The 18,015-nt window shown below is 40.8% G+C and overlaps 2 protein-coding genes across 3 annotated transcripts; one reads left to right on the top strand and one right to left on the bottom strand.

Annotated features, from left to right (window-relative positions):
- The first annotated feature begins 20 nt into the window (after positions 1-20).
- Positions 21-2,379, top strand: tsfm (Ts translation elongation factor, mitochondrial). Its single transcript, XM_086087298.1, has 6 exons — positions 21-181; positions 415-558; positions 652-780; positions 944-1,066; positions 1,313-1,394; positions 1,595-2,379. The coding sequence occupies exons 1-6, from the start codon at positions 134-136 to the stop codon at positions 1,990-1,992; spliced, it is 924 nt and encodes a 307-aa protein (XP_085943424.1). The 5' UTR covers positions 21-133; the 3' UTR covers positions 1,993-2,379.
- Positions 2,380-2,745: 366 nt separating this feature from the next.
- Positions 2,746-17,789, bottom strand: smarcc2 (SWI/SNF related BAF chromatin remodeling complex subunit C2). 2 transcript variants are annotated; one of them, XM_086087243.1, is made up of 26 exons: positions 17,649-17,789; positions 16,518-16,637; positions 16,334-16,419; positions 14,855-14,936; positions 14,556-14,648; positions 13,513-13,582; positions 12,700-12,769; positions 12,517-12,592; positions 12,182-12,426; positions 11,984-12,108; positions 11,859-11,912; positions 11,723-11,760; positions 10,887-11,017; positions 10,748-10,819; positions 10,539-10,652; positions 9,685-9,838; positions 9,494-9,610; positions 9,317-9,379; positions 8,991-9,249; positions 7,930-8,091; positions 7,781-7,842; positions 7,577-7,697; positions 6,410-6,570; positions 5,322-5,456; positions 4,868-5,231; positions 2,746-4,712 (listed from the first exon to the last, which is right to left on the bottom strand). In XM_086087243.1, exons 1-26 carry the CDS (start codon positions 17,757-17,759, stop codon positions 4,648-4,650), a joined length of 3,150 nt encoding a protein of 1,049 aa, XP_085943369.1. In that variant the 5' UTR covers positions 17,760-17,789; the 3' UTR covers positions 2,746-4,647. The 2 variants fall into 2 exon arrangements, with proteins under 2 accessions (XP_085943369.1, XP_085943368.1); XM_086087242.1 differs by having other exon boundaries at positions 7,781-8,091.
- Positions 17,790-18,015: the final 226 nt, after the last annotated feature.

Genomic DNA, 18,015 nt, shown 5'->3' with positions numbered 1-18,015 from the left:
CAACATGTCATGGCTTTTTTAGGCACTCAAATTGACTCTACTCGGCTTCCATATACAGCGTGGACGTCAATGACATTCATAATTTTCACATATACTTAGCTTTCGTAAGTGTTCACGCGTGGATGCAAGAAACATGTCATTGAGCGTTTTATTAAGGATTCTCACGAAAGATGTGGCAAAGGTTAGCGGACTGAGATCGATTGTTTTTATTTGCCAATTGAAGCTTGTGATGAGGTTTTTGTTCGCCCGGTGCCGTAGTAGTCTGACATAAAATGGCTTTTTTTGCTGTCATTGAATTTGTGTTTATTCGTATTATATTCGAAAAACATGACTAGATGATTGTGTTATGTCACTTTTAATAAGGCAAATGAAAAAGGGGCTTAACGCCTGTGCGCAATCTCATGTCACCTTCAGGTCAGCAGGCGCACTTTGCACACAGCATGCCCTCCTCTTCTGGCAGCTGACAAGAGCCTTCTGGTCAAACTGAGAAAAAGCACCGGATACACCTTCATTAACTGCAAGAATGCGCTGGAGAAGTTTGATAATGACATAGCACAGGTTTGCATTTGCCTTTATTTCCCCGTACGATGCTCTTGAGTGGGGTGTGCAATGACTACGTGTAGCGATGAACGCGATGTGTCCGACTGTCAGGCGGAGACTTGGCTGCACGAGCAGGCACAGAAGGAAGGCTGGAGCAAAGCAAACAAGCTGGGGAGTCGCAGAGCCAAAGAGGGCCTCATTGGGCTCTTTGTGGGAGATCAAGTTGCTGTCATGGTGGAGGTACGGCGTGGAGGGGATTGGTAGTCAATTTCCCCCCCATTTATTTCTTTATTTATTTTTAGACATGTCAGGATTCAGTCCCTATCTACCCCCCTGTGAATATTACTCTAAATATGCCTATTCTATTCCTTTAGATTTGTTTCCAATGTTTTGTATGTTGCAGGTCAACTGCGAGACAGACTTTGTCGCTCGCAATGAGAAGTTTCAGCAGCTGGTGAAAGACGTCGTCTTCTCCACCTTGGCCCACCACCAAAATAAAAGCCAAAGTCGGACGGGATACGTGAAGGTAGGGTCGCGTGTGTGTTCCCACGGCAACTGCCTCTTTCCTGTTGAAGTGCCATCATATCATAATTAAACGGCAAAGGAGCTTTGGTCACACTGGAAACTCGTGCATCTGAATAAATCAGAATATCGCAGGAAAGTTATTACAAGAACCCATTTTTGTTTCAGTCTGCAGCTTCTTTTCATCGTTTTTTCCTTGTTTTTTCCCCCTGCTATATAAGTATGTTTGTCATTTGTTTTAATGTTCCAGAGTCTCCTGGCATCTGATGAACTGAGCAAGCTAAGCTTGTCGAATGGAGCCACCCTCGCTGATCAGGTGGCTTTAATCATAGGTCAGTACTAGTAGCAACGCTTGCACCTGACTGATTACATGTAATGACAAAACTATACTTTACTGCTTCGTTCCAAGAACATTGTTTCATCAATACAATTAATCCAGTTATTTGCGTAAATGTAATGGAGTCGGTGTAGCACATTACTACCCAACTCTGCCTGCTACCCTGGTTGTACAAAATGTGTCCATTCCTGTCAGGTCGCCTGGGTGAGAACATGTCGGTGAGGCGGGCGGTCACAGTAAGCATCCCCGCCGAGTGGAACATCGGCTCGTACGTTCACGGCGGTGTGGCGGGCCCGACTGAGGTGGCCGTGGGACGCTACGGCGCTCTGGTCGTGTTCCAGGGCGGAAAAGAAGAAGAACGGGGACGTTTAGGACGCAAGCTGGGACAGCACGTCGTGGGAGAGGCGCCCGCGTCGCTCGGAAACATGGATGACCTGCCGTGCGGTGAAAGCGAGACGCGTCTACTGCCTCAGGTCTTCCTGGGAGACCCCAGCAGGACTGTGGCCCAGTTTCTTAAGGGTCAGCAGGCTCGAGTGCTGGACTTTGTCAGGTTTCAGTGTGGAGAGAGCAGTGACGACGAAACAAAGGGATGATTTTCACACGTTTCGTGTCACAATGAAATGCTTGTTTCTGTTTTCAGTTATGAGACATCATGATGAATTTCACTGTTAATCATTTGTCATTGTCCAACATCTCGAAACGGATGTACTTGACGGGCTGAAGACTATCTCGGCAAAGAACCAGAAACTATTAAATACATTTTTAGAGACATTTTTAACTGTTATATTTCGTTTGTTAATCAATTTACAGTATGTTATTGTATACATCATGTATATTAGTTTTCTGAATATTTTCAATGCCAAGCAGCCACGCCACTAAACGCAATCTACAGAAATCCTTCGCATTCCAATTTCAGCACAACCAATCAAAAAACTTCGGTAAAATGGGTTCACATTGAAAAATAAAATCAAAAATGCTGACATTGTGTTGATTTGTCTTCTTAAAGAAATAGCAATATTACATACATTTCTCAGATTATAGATTTATGTACTTTGACAATTTAAAAAAAAGAAAAAGAATGCTTCCCAATAAATGAACAAAATCATACTGATGAAAAAATGTATTCAGTTATATTTTAAATTTAAATTGTCCCAAAACAATGTCTTGTTGAGTATGGCTAGTTCAGCATTATAAGATTTTCTCCATCTCCACCTAGAACAAAAGGCAAACAAATAGTAACGTAAAAGTAGTATTAACGCAAAAGTAAAAAAATATTGCATCGAAACATCGATGACTAATAAAACAATGTGCTTCTTGTTCAGTACATTCAAAAACCGAATACAATGTGCTTTTCCACATTCTTTTTTATTTTCCACCCTCAACATTATGGAATTCAAACCTCTTCAGATTTTGGGATCCACGCACTGATGTGATGTTTACTGAGGACATTTGGACATTTTGTAATATCAATGCAAGAGCTGCTCCCTTCAGCAGAATGAAAACATACAGAAACCGAACACACACAAACGCTGTATTTCTTTTCACAAAGTCCACGCAATGTAGTCATAACACAGATGCCGGTAACTTTTTAGTCACAGCTCAGGTGAGATGCGAAATACTGACAGAACAAAACGAGTTCACCCGTTCATAGGGTTATACTTCATGACACATACACACAGAATGGCACCGGAAATCAAACTGCATGGTCGTAAGAACGATGACAGATTTTCAAGGCATGCCTTCACACATCCTCGCATTCGCACAAAAGGGTAAATAGAGGCTACAAAGGTAACAATATCCCGTTACAATGTTGATATCAAAGAAAGATGATGGAAAAACAGTAAAAAATATAAAAATCGATAGGATAAAAAGTGAGGATTTTCTCGCAGATATCGAAGGACAACTCTCTTTTGTCTTTTTTTTCTTTCCTTCTGCATTTTGTAACTTCAAATGAACCTACCAATCCTCTTCATTTTCCAAACAACAATAAAACTCACGGAATAAGTGTGAGATAACTTGTTTAAAAAAACATTTTGGTTTCGCAATAGACAAAAAGGATGAGAACATTTGCGGTTGCTGCTTCAATTTTTCCTTTCAGACGGCACGACAGTACATTCCTCACAACTTCGCAAGCTTCTCATTATATCCATTTTACTCTCCAAGTGCTTGAACGTTATTATTATTGAAGTGGAAGTCAACCTTAAACATTTCTTGACAATAATATGTTATATGCGACATCACTGATTTAAACAAGACATTCTGATTAATATTGCATTTGTGGAATATGAGTTATGAAACAAAATCTAGCCGTTTTTATCCAACTCGGGCGGCCATTTTGCCATTTGCTGTCGAGTGGAAATGACATCACAGTTGCTCAGGGCTCAGGTAACGACCAATCACAGCTCACCTGTTCTCTGAAGCTGAGCTGTGATTGGTTGTTACCCGAGACCTTGAGCAACTGTGATCACACTCGACAGCAAGAGACAAAATGGCCGCTGTCTGATATTGATAAAAACGGCTGGAGTTTGCTGCTTAACTCATATTCGACTAACGCAATATTAACCAGAATACCGTATTTAGACTAGTGGGGCTGCATAGAACATATTATTGCCAATACATTTTTGGGGGTTGACTTCCCCTTTAAAGTACTTGAAAATCACGTGGGTTTTTTCCTGGCGGACACACTGTCAATATTTGTAATCAGTTCTCATACAAATACATGGAAATTGTAACAGAAGATCCAGTTTACAGTACATTGTTTTAAATAGCATCCAGACTTTGTTCAGGTAACATTGCCGAAAATGTGTCCTTCAGAGTGTTCACGCAAAACTGTATGAAACAGGTATTTAAGACAGCAAAAAGGTTATATAAGTGCTTAAGTTCAATTTCATGGATGCTTCAAGTCTTAAAATGAGACCCAAAGGAAGATTAAAAGTGCATTTTTTGTCAATTAGTACCGACGGGAACTCAAGAGACAGCCAAAAGACTTGAGACTGAATTGGCTGCAATGGACTCTTGCGGGAAATCAAAGCAACAAGATGACTCTTGGTTTCCTCCAGCACAAACATGTCAAGACCCTCACAGTTCACCCAAAAATGTCAAATCGTGTAGTGCGAAAACCTACAGTAAATTCTTCATCTCAATTTTCTTGATCCAATTTAAACACGTGGTCTTGGCTCTCATCAATTGTCCAGCTGGATAAGAAACTGTTTTTTTCCCCTTTTTTCTTAATGGCAATTCTTCATCTTTTACTGTGGAGGTGGAACCGGAGCAGATGGGTGAAGTGTTTCGGCGGGTAGAGGAGTGTTGGATTCTGTGAGTGGTTTGATGGGAACAGGAGAAAACATTGGATTGACTGTCGTCACACAGCTTGGGTGAATTAGAGCAAAAGAGCATGCAGCTCCATTCAAAAGATTCAATGGCAGTAAGTCAGTTAGCTGCTGTGATGGGATTTTGCTTCTCACTGACCGTGGAGTGCAGGGGCGCCGGCGGAGCCCGAATGGCCGGTCACGGGCTGGCCCGGGGGGCACGGGGGCGACGCGTGGGCACCCGGAGGCGGTTGGGGCTCCGAGGCCGGCCCGGCGGAGGCCGAGGGCGCTGGCGCGGGGCTGGGGGCCGGCTGCGGCGCCGGCGTGCTGGCGGTTTGCTGAGCCGTAGCCGAGACTTGGGAACCCGAAGCGGTCTGGGGGGGATGCGGACCCCCGGCTTGGTTGTGCTGCTGATGCTGGATCTGCTGGAAGTGCTGCTGGCGAGCTCTCATCTCGGCGTACTTGAGCTGCTCCATGTGGAAGGACTGACGGTCGGCCAGAAGCTGCTGTCGCTGGTACTCCAGCTGGAAGTGTGGAGACAGACAAGGACACGTTGAAACAAATACGACCGCTATCTTTGGAAATGAGATTTTGTCCCACAGTCCGCCACTCACAGCCTCCCTCTCTCTATCCATGATGGTTTCAAGTTCTTCAAAGTGTCGTAGTTTGATTTCGAGTTTCTTCATTTGGGTCTCCACCAGCAGAGCCACCAGAGATTTGATCTTCCTCTCCTCCACTGCAGCCAAGTGCTGGTAACGACAAAAATGATGATTATAGTCAGATACAAAGTACAATCTACAAAATAATAATCAATAATGGAATGGAATATCACTCCCAGAACTCAATGCTAATTTTCAGTTAGCCTGCCAATGGGATTTTACATTGACTGCTAGCATTAGCACTGGCAACGTTTCTAAATCAAAGTATTAGGGGTGTGCCCAAAAAATCGATTCTCATAAGAATCGCGATTCTCATTTAGTACGATTCAGAATCGATTTTAAATGCCCCAAAATCAATTTTATTTCAATTGTTTTATACTGTCTTGCCTTTGTCTGTGTGTGCCTTTATTTGGAGCGCTGTTCATGTTGTACCCGATTTGGCCACTGAGGGGCAGTGTGGTTCCACGCGGGCTAATACACTGTTAAGTTGTAGCCACATTAGATAGTAGAAGAAAAAAGTCACGATCAAGTTATTCCAATAAAAGTTTGTTTTTTTTCAGCGTGGAGCCGTTCTTTTGAGTAATAAAAGTGCCGCGAGTAGCGCGCTAAATAGCATTAGCGAGTCAGACTGGAGTAGATCATTACAATTCCTTGCACATCTATAGATTGAAGCAGAAATCATTGTCAATCAAATAATTTTGAACCAAAAATCTTTCCTAATCGAAAATCGATTCTGAATCGAATCGCAGGCCCAAAAATCGGAATCGAAATGAGAGACGTTCAAAGATTCCCACCCCTACAAAGTATGTCTTGTATTCAAATATTCAATGTGTGTAATTATTTTTGTTGTGTTTAGTTTTACAGTAAACCCCACACTTGCTGCATAAACAACATGGCGCATTCAGGGTGCTTTCACAATGTAGGAACTTGCAAACAAACCACACTATTCATCACATTAACCAATTTCCATGTTTTTATGATGAGAAGAAACATTTCGATTGACTTCCCAGGTCGAAGTTGAGTCACGCGATTTTGTGCCGTACCTTCGCTTTGACGGCTGCCGCTGCCAGTGCGGATGCAGCGGCGGTGGCCAGGTTGCCCTCGCCCACGTCCCGCTCCACCTTGGCCTTCTTTTCGCCCTCGCTCTCGGATTCTCTTTGTCCTTCCTCGCCTTCTTTTACATCCTTCTCCTTCTCGCTGTCACCTGAAAGGTAAATTTTATTTTTATTTTTTATAAAAGTTACCACCTTCAATGAGAACCCGATTTTCTGTGCATGTGACCGTCACATAAAACTCACACAGAAACAAAGCAAAAAGTGTCACACACCAGGGTTATAATAATTTTGGGTTTTTTCATGATATTTAGTTTCTATTTCAACTCAGTTAGTTTTAATTTGTTTAAAGATCAGGTTTGAACGTTTTTATTTTGTCAAAAATGCTTACATTTTAGTTTTAGAATGACTTTTTTTATGGCTTATTTGTTCAGCGCAAGATTAAAAAATAATAAGTCAAAAGGTCAAACAGCCTTCCTTCTTCTGTAAATAATAAATACATTTGAAATGATCCCTGAAAGCTCATGTATATTAACTGACAAAAACAAAGGATATTTTGGCTGTAATTAGAGATAAATATAAGATTTTTTAAAAACATTTTTGTTTTATTTCATTCCTTTAACAAAAAAGTTTTTTTTTTCAATTTCAGTTATTTTATTATTTTTACAAATTTTATCACACATGGCATTAAAAATTACCGTTATTTTTGTTAGCTTTTTGGGTGAGCGCAAGAGGTTTTCAGTATTTATGTGTGCGTGTAGTTTTTGTGTGTACATTTTGAGGTGATTGTGACATTATTTGAGTGAGAATTTTTTTTGCTGTGTGTGATTTTTTGTTGTTGTGTGTATTATTTGGCAGTGATATTTTGTGTGTGTGTGAGCGAGAGGTGTTTTACTGTGTGTGTGTGTGTGTGTGTGTGTGTGAATTTTTTGTGGTTGTTTTTCTTAGTTAATGAAAAACGTTTTTTATGTTGAGTGAGAGTTTTGTGTGTAGGTGTGAGGTTTAATGGGTGAGAGATTCTTTAGTGGATGTGAGAGTTTTTGGAACAGTGAGTGTGAGTTTTTTTGTGAGTATGAGGGTTTTTTGTCAGTTTTTGGTAAAAAAAAATTTTTAAGTGTGAGAAGTTATTTTTGGCCTATTTGCCGCCCTTTTTCCTACCCATCTCTGACTCCGCTTTGTCCGCCTCCCTCTCGCCTTCAGCGTCTCTTCCTCTCTCCTCTTCCTTCTTCCCATTCTCTGTCACCTTCTCTTCTTCCTCATTTGCTCCATCTTTGCTGTCCTGTTGAGGTGAGGAGGACGGCAGAGCATGAGTCTACCAACCTTCGCGCTACAAAACAAAAGTATACCAAAAACGCATCCTACCTTGGCATCCTTCTTCTCCTCATTTGAGTGGCTGTCACTCTTACTTTCGTCATTGTTCTCCTCTGAGCCGGAAACCATTAAAACCTCCTTAAACGTTTTCAATTTGCTTTGATGGATTATTGTGTTGTAAAGGCACGCGTCATCCCTACCCGGTCTCTCGCCTTCCTCCAGGCCGGTGCCGGCGATGCCGCTACCCTCTAGGCCGTACACGGGGTCCTGTCGCCCGCTGACCCTCGCTGCCTCCTCCACCCGCCGCACATGAGCCTCAACCAGGGCCGCAGGAACTTCCTCTTTCATACGGGAGAATTCCTCTGAGGAGAGGACAAGTTACGACAAAATTAGGGCTGCAGGAATCAAAGATTGTACCAGTTATCCTAGCAATTAATCAGATTAACGTTTGTTTTGCATTATTAACTCATTCACTGCCATTGACGACTATAAACGTCAAAAATTCCTTTGAACTATTTCTATTATTTTACATTTTTTCCACTTTTGTTAACAAGAGTATGAAAACCTAGATTTTTTTATTGTACATGTAGAACAGATATGAAATTTGTGATTACTTGCGAGTTAACTAGTGAAGTCATGCGATTAATTACGATTAAAAACTTTAATCGCCCGACGCCCCAAATTGTTAATCTTTTTTTTTTTATTCATTCACTGCCATTTACGTCAAAAATTCATTTTAACTATTTCTATTAGTTTAACATTTTTTCCACACTTTTGTTAACAAGAGTATGAAAACCTATAATTTTTTATTGTACATTTAGAACCGATATAAAATTTGTGATTAATCGTAAGTGAAGTCATGCGATTAATTACAATTTAAAAAAATGAATCGCCTCTTGCCCCAAATTTTTAATAATCTTTAAAAAAAAAAGAATTTATGGCAGTGAATGAGTTAAACAACAAACTGTGCATGAGAGGTGCAAGTATTATTGTTGTCCACTTGGGGTCACTATCGTCACTTTTCACACTGTAGTATCTGTGATGTGGCCTGGTGAGTGACGTGGGAGTCAGAGAATTAGCGCATAAAGGCTAGCGGCTGACTATTAACTGGCTAACTGTTAACCAATCGGTGTGTTAAATTTTGCGTCAACTTATTTTGTAATTGAATGATGTGAGCTTGATTAATCATTTCAGCTCTACTATTATGAACACGAGCTCTCACTCTTTCAAGTCACAAATGAATGAAAATGAGAAATCTCACCCAGAGCAGATTTAGCCGCTGCCGAGGCCACGCGGGGATCCACTACAGAGGCGAGGAACGCCACTGTGCTCATTACGGGGTTTCCTGCTTGGCTGAAAGGCACCGGCTGGTAGGCCAGCGGTCCCAGGGACGAGTAGCTTTCTTCCAAATAGGGGTCCTCGATGGGCAGGCGAAGGAAGTGCAGGATGCACTCATCCTGCGTGCGGCTGCCGACGTGCTCTGATACCTTGTTCCAGTCGTCCTTGTACATCTCCAATCCCTGAAAACAGCCATTTATAATTCTAATATCCAGTATATTTATTCTACATGTGGTCAAAGCGATGTACCTCAAGTAGTAATAGTGTTTCCTGCTCTGTCCAATCCCTCATCGAGTTTGCTGCACTCTTGCTCTGTGCACAAATACATTATTATGTCATAAATACGGTGGCTCAATTCAACTTTAGACACTTTCATGCGACTGACTGTAAATCACATCTGTCTGTTTTTTTTTTTTTAACGAATACCTTCGAGGAGCCCAACTTTTTGCTGTACATGTCGGTCCGAAGCCCAAAGTTCTGCAGGTCTGTTGGTTTATCTTTCACTTTATCTGGGAAGGACATCATCTGTTGGGGCGCAGGAGTCTACAACAACACGCACACGTTAAATAACGCTAATGTGTACGGTATATGTTGTGTTTTTCCACATCTGTACAAACCTGGGACGTCTTGGGCTGTAAGGGCACCAGACTGGATGGCGTGTCGGCAAGGACGTGGAAGTGAGAAGTGGGCGGGGGGCCCATAGGGGTGGGCCGGCTCTCAGAGTCCACCTGGTAGTTGATTAGCCCCCACTGCTCCAGGAAGGCGTGGACTCTGCAAGTTCATTTAATCGATCTCAACGAGAAGCAAACTGGATTCTACTGCTGCAGAGGCAACACATTCGCACTATGGCATCACCTAAATTGTTTTCAAAGCAATTATAAATATGTAAATCGAAATAATGGCTGATTCTGATTGGTTCATACCACAACCTATACCACAAAATACCTTACTTTAAGAGATTCAGAACATTCACTCCAGTCCGAAAGGCTTCCAAGATGTCAAAATTATGTTACTGGTTCATACATCACTGAATGTTTTGGGTCCTGAATAGATTCAAGAAATGCTGATTGAATAAAAACCCAGCAGGGCTCTGAGAGCTGCAGACTTGGGTCAATTAGTGGAGCCCAGAGTTCAAAGTAAACATGGCGAAGCAGCATTTAGCTGTTATGCTGCACACAAATGGAATAAGCTGCCGACAGAAGTGAAGTCAGCCACTAGTGTGAATGCTTTTAAATTCAGGTTAAAAACCTTTTTCGTAAACATTTGAAAGTGTAATTTTTGTTATTTTAGAAAACTGCTCTTATTTCTTTACTCTTAAATGTTTTTAAAGTCTGTTGTTAATGTGTTTTATTGTTGTCAATGTATACCATTGACTGTTGTGTTTGTTGATGCTTGTAGCTGCAAACAGTTTCTCCATAATCACCACGTAGAGTTGAAAAACACTGTCGCGATAATGACATTCTGAACTCACCTCATGATTGCACAGACATCTCCAGCCAGGTTCCTGCGGCAGGCGGTGGAGGTGAGGTACTCCTGAGGGTTCAGTCGGTAAGTGTCAATCATGAAATTTCTGTATGCCAGGTAGCTGTTGGTGGGTGGGAGCAGAGAGAAAAGTTCAAGTAATAAAACATATGACTTGAGACAAACCAAATGATGAGTTACGAATCCAACATGACTTACATCTCTGGGGTTTTCGATTTATTCTTCCCGTTGAAGAACTCTGGAAGGGCTCGGCGCTCAATAGCATGAACACTGAGGGGAGGATACAATGAGTCACGTAGCATCCCATGATATGCGACCTTCTTGAGTTTGGCATTACCTGTTGTAGTCAAACCAGGCAGCGTAGCTTGGTATGATGATGTGATGCGTCTGCTCCGTCACATTGTCTTCGTGAAGGTCCGCGCCTTTGACTGGTTCCCCTTTAACACTTGGGGAGCCCTCCTCCTCCTCCTAAGGCAACATAAAATAGTTTATGATTTAATAAATGTTTTTTTTTAAAATCAGAAATAATAATAAAAAAATATCATAAATATTACGTTTATTATATATATATATTAGGGGTATGCATTGCCTAGTACCTGGCGATTCGATTCGTATCACGATTCATAGGTCACCATTCGATTCGATACAGATGAATCCCGATACGAATCTATAAATTGATTGTTGCGATTTTTTTTAAAACTCAAATTTAGAAAATACTAATCAGTAAACTTGTACATGTACACTGTACGATTTGTATGAGAATGTATTAATTTATCTGAAAATTCAGGTTGCAGCCCTGAAATAAGATATTAAAAGGCTTAATGTTCCATTAATATAACATTCTTCCATGCTTAATGTGTAAATCCTAACATTAGGTAAGACGTTTTGTTGAATATTCCCATAAAAAAATGTATGTTTAAAAATCGATTCGGCCGCATATTGAATCGATTCGAGAATTGCGCGCTGTAATATCGCGATATATTGCCGAATCGATTTTCTCTAACACCCCTAATATATATATATATATATATATATATAATTATCTTTGTTGAGGCAGAATTTTAGTCAGGATCAGTTGTCTCTATGGCTGCCATTAAATTACACAGGTATACCAAATCTTCGGGCCAATGATTGTAGTAGCATGTACGGTTGCCATATTGCACACCAACTTACCTTTCCTGTTACTTCCATGGACTCATCCTCTTGCTCATCTGTTAAAATAACAAAATATCCACATACAGGAAAACAAAAGTTCGAAATTTGTTCTACAAAGACAAATTTGGCCAAATTCAAGCTGTTTCTTTCTCACCCATATCTGCTCCTCCTTTGACTGGTGTTGAATCAGAATCCTTCTTGGTGCTATCTAAAAAAAAGAAGACAAAAGTTTGCTCGGCTGGCTCGCAATTCACAAAGCAAGAATGACGTTCTGCGCACTTGTTTTGGCTGCATTTCCGTCTTCAGATGCTGGAACAGGCGACGCTTCATCCAAATCCTTACTGAGATCCTCTTGCTCCTCTTCCCTTTGGCCCCGTTTGGATTTAGTGTACGGGGTTGTCGGCCTGTCACATCACGCACATACATTTCATTTAAATGCCATTCACTTTTCAATTAACAGCGGCAACTGACACAGACCCTTTTTTAGCGTTCTTCTTCTTGCTCTCCTGCGGCGGCGGTGTGGGAGACGGTGACGGCGAGCGCTTCCTCTTCTTGGCACCGGCGGGCTTCTTATCTCTGCGCTCGTCCGGAGTGGTCACCTCGTCCGTAAGAGTCTTGGCCGATATCCTCTTCCTCTTGGGGTGGCCTTCTCCCACTTCGTAGTCCTCCTCATTCATCCACTCATTATACTGGTCCAGGTCTAAAATCCACTGCGCGTGGACCTGCAGACAAAAGACTATGCCATCAGAATTTTGGAGGGCAAAGTGAGAGAGTTCAAAAGTTGTGTTTGGATCATTCTGGCACTCAATTACCTTCCTGGGCTTCTCTGGGCTGGGGGCATCTTCCACAGAGGCCTCAATCTCACTAGCTGGGATCCACGTATCGTAACTACAGGTCAAGAAAAGACACAAAAAAAAAAGATTCTCAATAACTAGGAATCGCTTTCCTCTAAAATGTGCATCCTTGATGCAATGGAGCTCCAACTGGGAACAAACCTATCAGGAAAATATCCCCAGTGAAGGAGAACTTGTTTGTCCCTCTTCATCACAGGGCGCACCCACTCCTCTGAAAAAAAAAAGGAGATATTACCATAAATTCAAATATTAAACCGTGATTTACCCCCCCCCCCCCCCACACACACACCTGATGACCACAACGGCATAATCAATGAAGTGGCTCATTGGTGGATATTCCCAATCCCAGTTCTCATCTATTCATACTTCACATAATTCAATTCACCAAAATCGTTTTTTTACAGTTCATGAATTTTTCGATGAACTCCTTTGTTTAAGTGTAAACTGTTGTTTTTAAATTCAAACCGCACATGAACACATTTGGAATAAGCGAAGTGCGCGTTACGTTTGCGCATTCGTGAAGAAAAAAAAAAGCGAGGCTACCAACTAAGCGTCATTTAAATGGCGGAGATTAGAGTGGTGACTGTACACCTTAAAGCTTGCAAGTCAACCCCCGAGGCCAGTAAACCACATGCTATGCATGTTTAAAATAAATTCAATAAAAAACAGCAACTTTCCAGCGGTTGAAATGTTAGAAATCAGAGCTCAAGCCATTGGATGCTGGTTAGGTTTTGGGAGGAGAAAAGAGGAAGGTCAGCTAGACACGAAAGCAAGCGGTCTGTATCAAGCGGACAGGTCACTTCCATATTGCTTCATGTGCAAGAAGTGAAAAGCCCATTGTAAAGGAAAATACAGGTGTCCACAATATTCTATAAACTTATGTTAATACATGCTAAATAATTATTTTCCATAACATTGTAAAATGTTGTCCTTAAAAAACATTTGAAGTCTCACCTTCTTCCAAGCTGCTGGGAATTGGAACGACGACGTGAGAGCTGGAGCTTTTATCCTCAGTCACCGAGCCCTGCAAGAGAGTTCATCCATAAACGTAAAATAATACCGATTTTTTTTTTTAAAGTACAAATTCAGCAAATAAATAAATATTAACCTTAACTGATTATGCCTTATATAAAGCAAACTATTCGTATGCTGTTATAAATAAGTCAGTAGTGTTTTCAAATCTTTATTGAGCAAAACTCAAGGCATGCCATGCCATCTTATAAAAAGTGGATACATAGGTTAATTATACGTCCTGTCAGCCATGAGATGTCACGGAGAAAGATGAACCCCCCAAAAAAGGAACATTTTTAAAATAAGTATCACTCTTAGAGATAGACCGGTATTGTTTTTTCAGGGTCGATACCGATGCCTATTATTGGTAGTCAAGGAGGCCGATAACCGATATTTGAAGCCAATATTCATTTTCAGTAAAAAGGGGGAAAAAATATTGCTGTAAAATAAATAAATAAATAAATAAATATTTTTACTTTGTTTTAAAGCATGTTTATTTACTTTTCAAAATGTTGATTTTTTTTTCTTTTTTTTATCTTTAGAATTTTTTATCTTTTTTTTATCTTTAGAATTTTTTTCTTTTTTTTATCTTTAGAATTTTTTTTCTTTTTTTTATCTTTAGAATTTTTTTTTAGGGAGCTCCCAAGGTTATTAGTACGTCTTAAAAAGTTAAATAACTCCCTATAGTTTTCTACAGTAATTGTTTTTCCAAAATTCAAAAAAAAATAAATAAATAAAACTTTTGTTTTTGTCAAACAAAAACAAAAGGTTCAGAAGGTTCCCAGGGTCAGCAGCATCTCTGATAAAGTTAACTGATCATTTAAAGAAATAGTTCCCTGAGATTAAAAAGGTTTTAGATTGACCTTTTATCGGCCGACAGATAAAAAAAAAAAAAAAGAGGCCCAAACCGATATTCGTCAAAATGTCCAATATCGGCGCCATCCTCTCCCTAATCACTGTCGTAAACAATGTGGTTGAAAACACACCTGATGTCTTTTGATGATGTCTTTCAGCTTCCCCAGCACTTTTGGCTCGATGTCAGAACTCAAGTAGATGACAGGTCGACTCAAGCAGTTATTCTGAAGCACAAAATATATGCTTAAAATCGTTTCTAACGTCATTATTCCCGTTTGTGTGACTTGGGATGACAAAGATGGACCTCCGGTGCGAAAAGAGCAAAATCGGCAACAACAAAAAAGTTAGGCAAGAATTAATGAATGAATTATCGAAATGTTTGAAATTGCAGGTTTGTGTGTCATGAAATATGCAAGAAAGGAAGACTCACCTGCACTAAAGACTTCTCAATTGTCATGAACATCTCCACATTTCGGTCCATCCTAGACGGATTCTGGAAGTCAAACCTGCGCCTACCAGGAAATTAGACTAGAGTTACACACGAAACTGCACCATAGTCAACATCCCTATGTGCCACGTTATTATATTTACGCCTAATCTACTATCACAAACAGCACCACTGAGCGAAAGATACAGTGAACCCCCAATATATTGAGGTTCATGACTATATTGCGCATTTTTAAGCAATCACTTTTTATGTTTTATTTTTTACAGTATACAGGCAACATTAAAACACAGAAAGTATATTTATTTTTCTAAGTGACTGTAAAATTATGTACAGTTTAAACATTAACACCGCGCTTAAGAAGGGGAGGAAAAAAAATAACTTAAATGATTCCATTAAATTATATGGGCCTGTGCCTGTACTTAGGCAAGACAAATAAAAATTTACTGTACTAAAATGTACTTATTGTACTGTACATACATGAACAGTACTAATTACAGGCCTGGATTTTTTTTAAGAAGGCTGTGTTCATAGCTACAAGGTTCTGTCAAATATTGCATTGAATTTGTATTTATTGAAGTGATCTTTTCACGTACCCAAAATGTTGCTTGTACAATAATTCTCAATGGCGTTTTAGATCACATGCCAGCACTAAAGACTTTTGTTAAATGAAATAATATGATTTGATTAAACATTTTGGTGGGTAATATACAATGTTTATTTGTGTTTTCTTTAAGTCATAAACTTCAACTGGGAGTAACAAATAAACAGCTTGAAGCAAGCGCGCTGTGCCTCTTGTTTGTTGAACTGTGAGTAACAACAGAGTAAGAACAAGCACTAAGCAAAAGGGGTGTGCCAAAAAATCGATTCTCATTTAGTACGATTCAGACTTGATTTTAAATGTCCCAAACTCGATTTTACTGAAATTGTTTTATACTGTTCTGTGAGTGCCTTTATTGGGAGCGCTGTTCATGTTGTACCCGGTTTGGCCATTGAGGGGCAGTGTGGTTCCACGCGGTCTAATACAGTGTTAAGTTGTAGCCTCATTAGAGAGTAGAAGGAAAAAGTCACGATCAAGTTATTCCAATAAAAGTTGTTTTTTTGCAGTGTGGAGCCGTGAGTACCGCGCTAATTAGCATTAGCGAGTCAGACTGGAGTAGATCATTACAATTCCTTGCACATCTATAGATTGAAGCAGAAATCGTTGTCAATCAAATCATTTTGAATCAAAAATCGTTCTTAATCGAAAATCGATTCCGAATCGAATCGCACAACCAAAAATCGGAATCCAATCGTGAGACATTCAAAGATTCCCACCCCTACTAAGCAATACTATATAAAGTGTGTTTTAAGTTTAAGAATGTTTTAAGTTGAAATGTGTCCAAAGTGTGTCTGTGTGGGAACATATCCCGCCGCTATAAAACAGGGGTTTGCTGTATAATGCAGCTGGAAAGAAAGTCTTACCATCCTTGGTCACTCTTGAACTTGTAGGCAGCCGCCAGAATGTGGCAAAGAGCACCTCCAGCCTTGAAGTCCAGAAAAGATTTCATCTGGAGACAAATATTATTATTTTTTTAAAATTATATTTAGCAGTGGAGGCCTTTAAATGTTTAGTTAAACATTCAAAGCGCATGTGGCAAATACATACAGTCAGCTTGGTGAGCGGTGGGTTGCTGACGTGTCGGCCAAACACCTCCTCTTGGAATTGGAGCAGCTGGACCACAAGACTGGAAAGAGACTTGTTGGTTGGGGGCTCTGCTTGGATGTACTGAGAGAGGAGACATTTCATTTAGAGGTACTGGAAACGGAAATCATGCCTGGTTAGCAGCTTTTGGCACGTTTGAGCGTTTATACAACATCCAAGTTTGGCTAGAGAACAAATTATTCACAGAATTTTTTTAGGAACTTATCTTTGGTAATTCTCAGTTTTTGCAAAAGTGAGTTGAGGAGTTTCATTTAGTCGAAAGAAAGCTTTTGTGGCACCTCCTGTGTATAGGCAACTAGAAACCCTTTAGGGGGATGCGATTAACACACAGTTTTTCATGCCAGGCCTCGGTCCTTGTCCCAATAACTAGCAGTGAAACATTGTGTACTGTTTGTCCTGACTAATAAGCCAATTAATGCACTAGTGCTGACTAGTGGGATGTGTGCTACTAGTACTAATAACATTATACAATTATACAAGCCAAATTTGTGGCAAAAAGCATAGCAGTACATGGATATTAAGATGGATGGTAGTGTAAAATAGATGCTCAAATGACTTGCCACTGCTTTATTTTTAAGCATTGGTACTACTGATGAGACTTGAGGGTGAACTAGGCACTTGGCTTTGTTGCCTTTTTTTTGTAATGGTTCAAATAATAACGCTTTTATTAGTCAATTGTGGTCCAGCCGCTTGTATATGGGCAGCCCCGGATCCAGTTGGCGCGCGCCACATCCAGCCAACATCTGGATCTGCTCCTCCTGCACCGTTAGCCGATTAGCTACCTAGCTAGCTAGCGTCCGAGCCCGGTGCGTGAAGCCCTGGCTCCGAAGCCAGCGCGCGCGCCGCTTCTTTCGTCATGTCCATCGCATTAACACGCGAGGATAAAGTCACAGGCGGCTGCATCTGGCGCCGCTACGAGCTCAGCATCCTTTTGTATCCTGACTCGAGAGAAGCGAGCGAGCAGCTGGACGCGGAGCACCCTCCCTCCTCTTTGTCACTGCCTCTAATGCCCGTGGCTCACAGTCCACGTCTTCGGCGAGAAAAATGGAAGTCTACAAATCATGCTGCCAGTACCTTTTTGTAATTCTTTCCCAGCCAGACGCGCACATTATCAAACTGAGAGACAGTATCGGACGCTTCGAAATATTTGACATTCGGGCCGCCGTCTTTCTTTCGTACCGCCATCTTTGCCTGCAGACAACTGGACGACGTCGACCGCCACCCAGAGGCAGCGCGTTGGTACTGCAACACACTTACTGTAATACAGCAAAATTTCCAGCAGGAGTCACTGTTGTAGTCTAAAAAATGTTTTTGGTTTTTACGCGTGGCATCAGAGATTAAATATAACAATGTAAATCAAATGAAAGGAAACCCCAACATAAAAGCAGTAAGATGACAAAACAAAACGCCATTTAAAATAGTTAACCATGCAAGATGGTAA

Source organism: Leptonotus elevatus, chromosome 10, assembly GCF_054856555.1.
Source record: "Leptonotus elevatus isolate MCC_2025b chromosome 10, RoL_Lele_1.0, whole genome shotgun sequence".
Classification (NCBI taxonomy): domain Eukaryota; kingdom Metazoa; phylum Chordata; class Actinopteri; order Syngnathiformes; family Syngnathidae; genus Leptonotus; species Leptonotus elevatus.
This window is presented reverse-complemented; position numbering and strand designations above follow the sequence as displayed.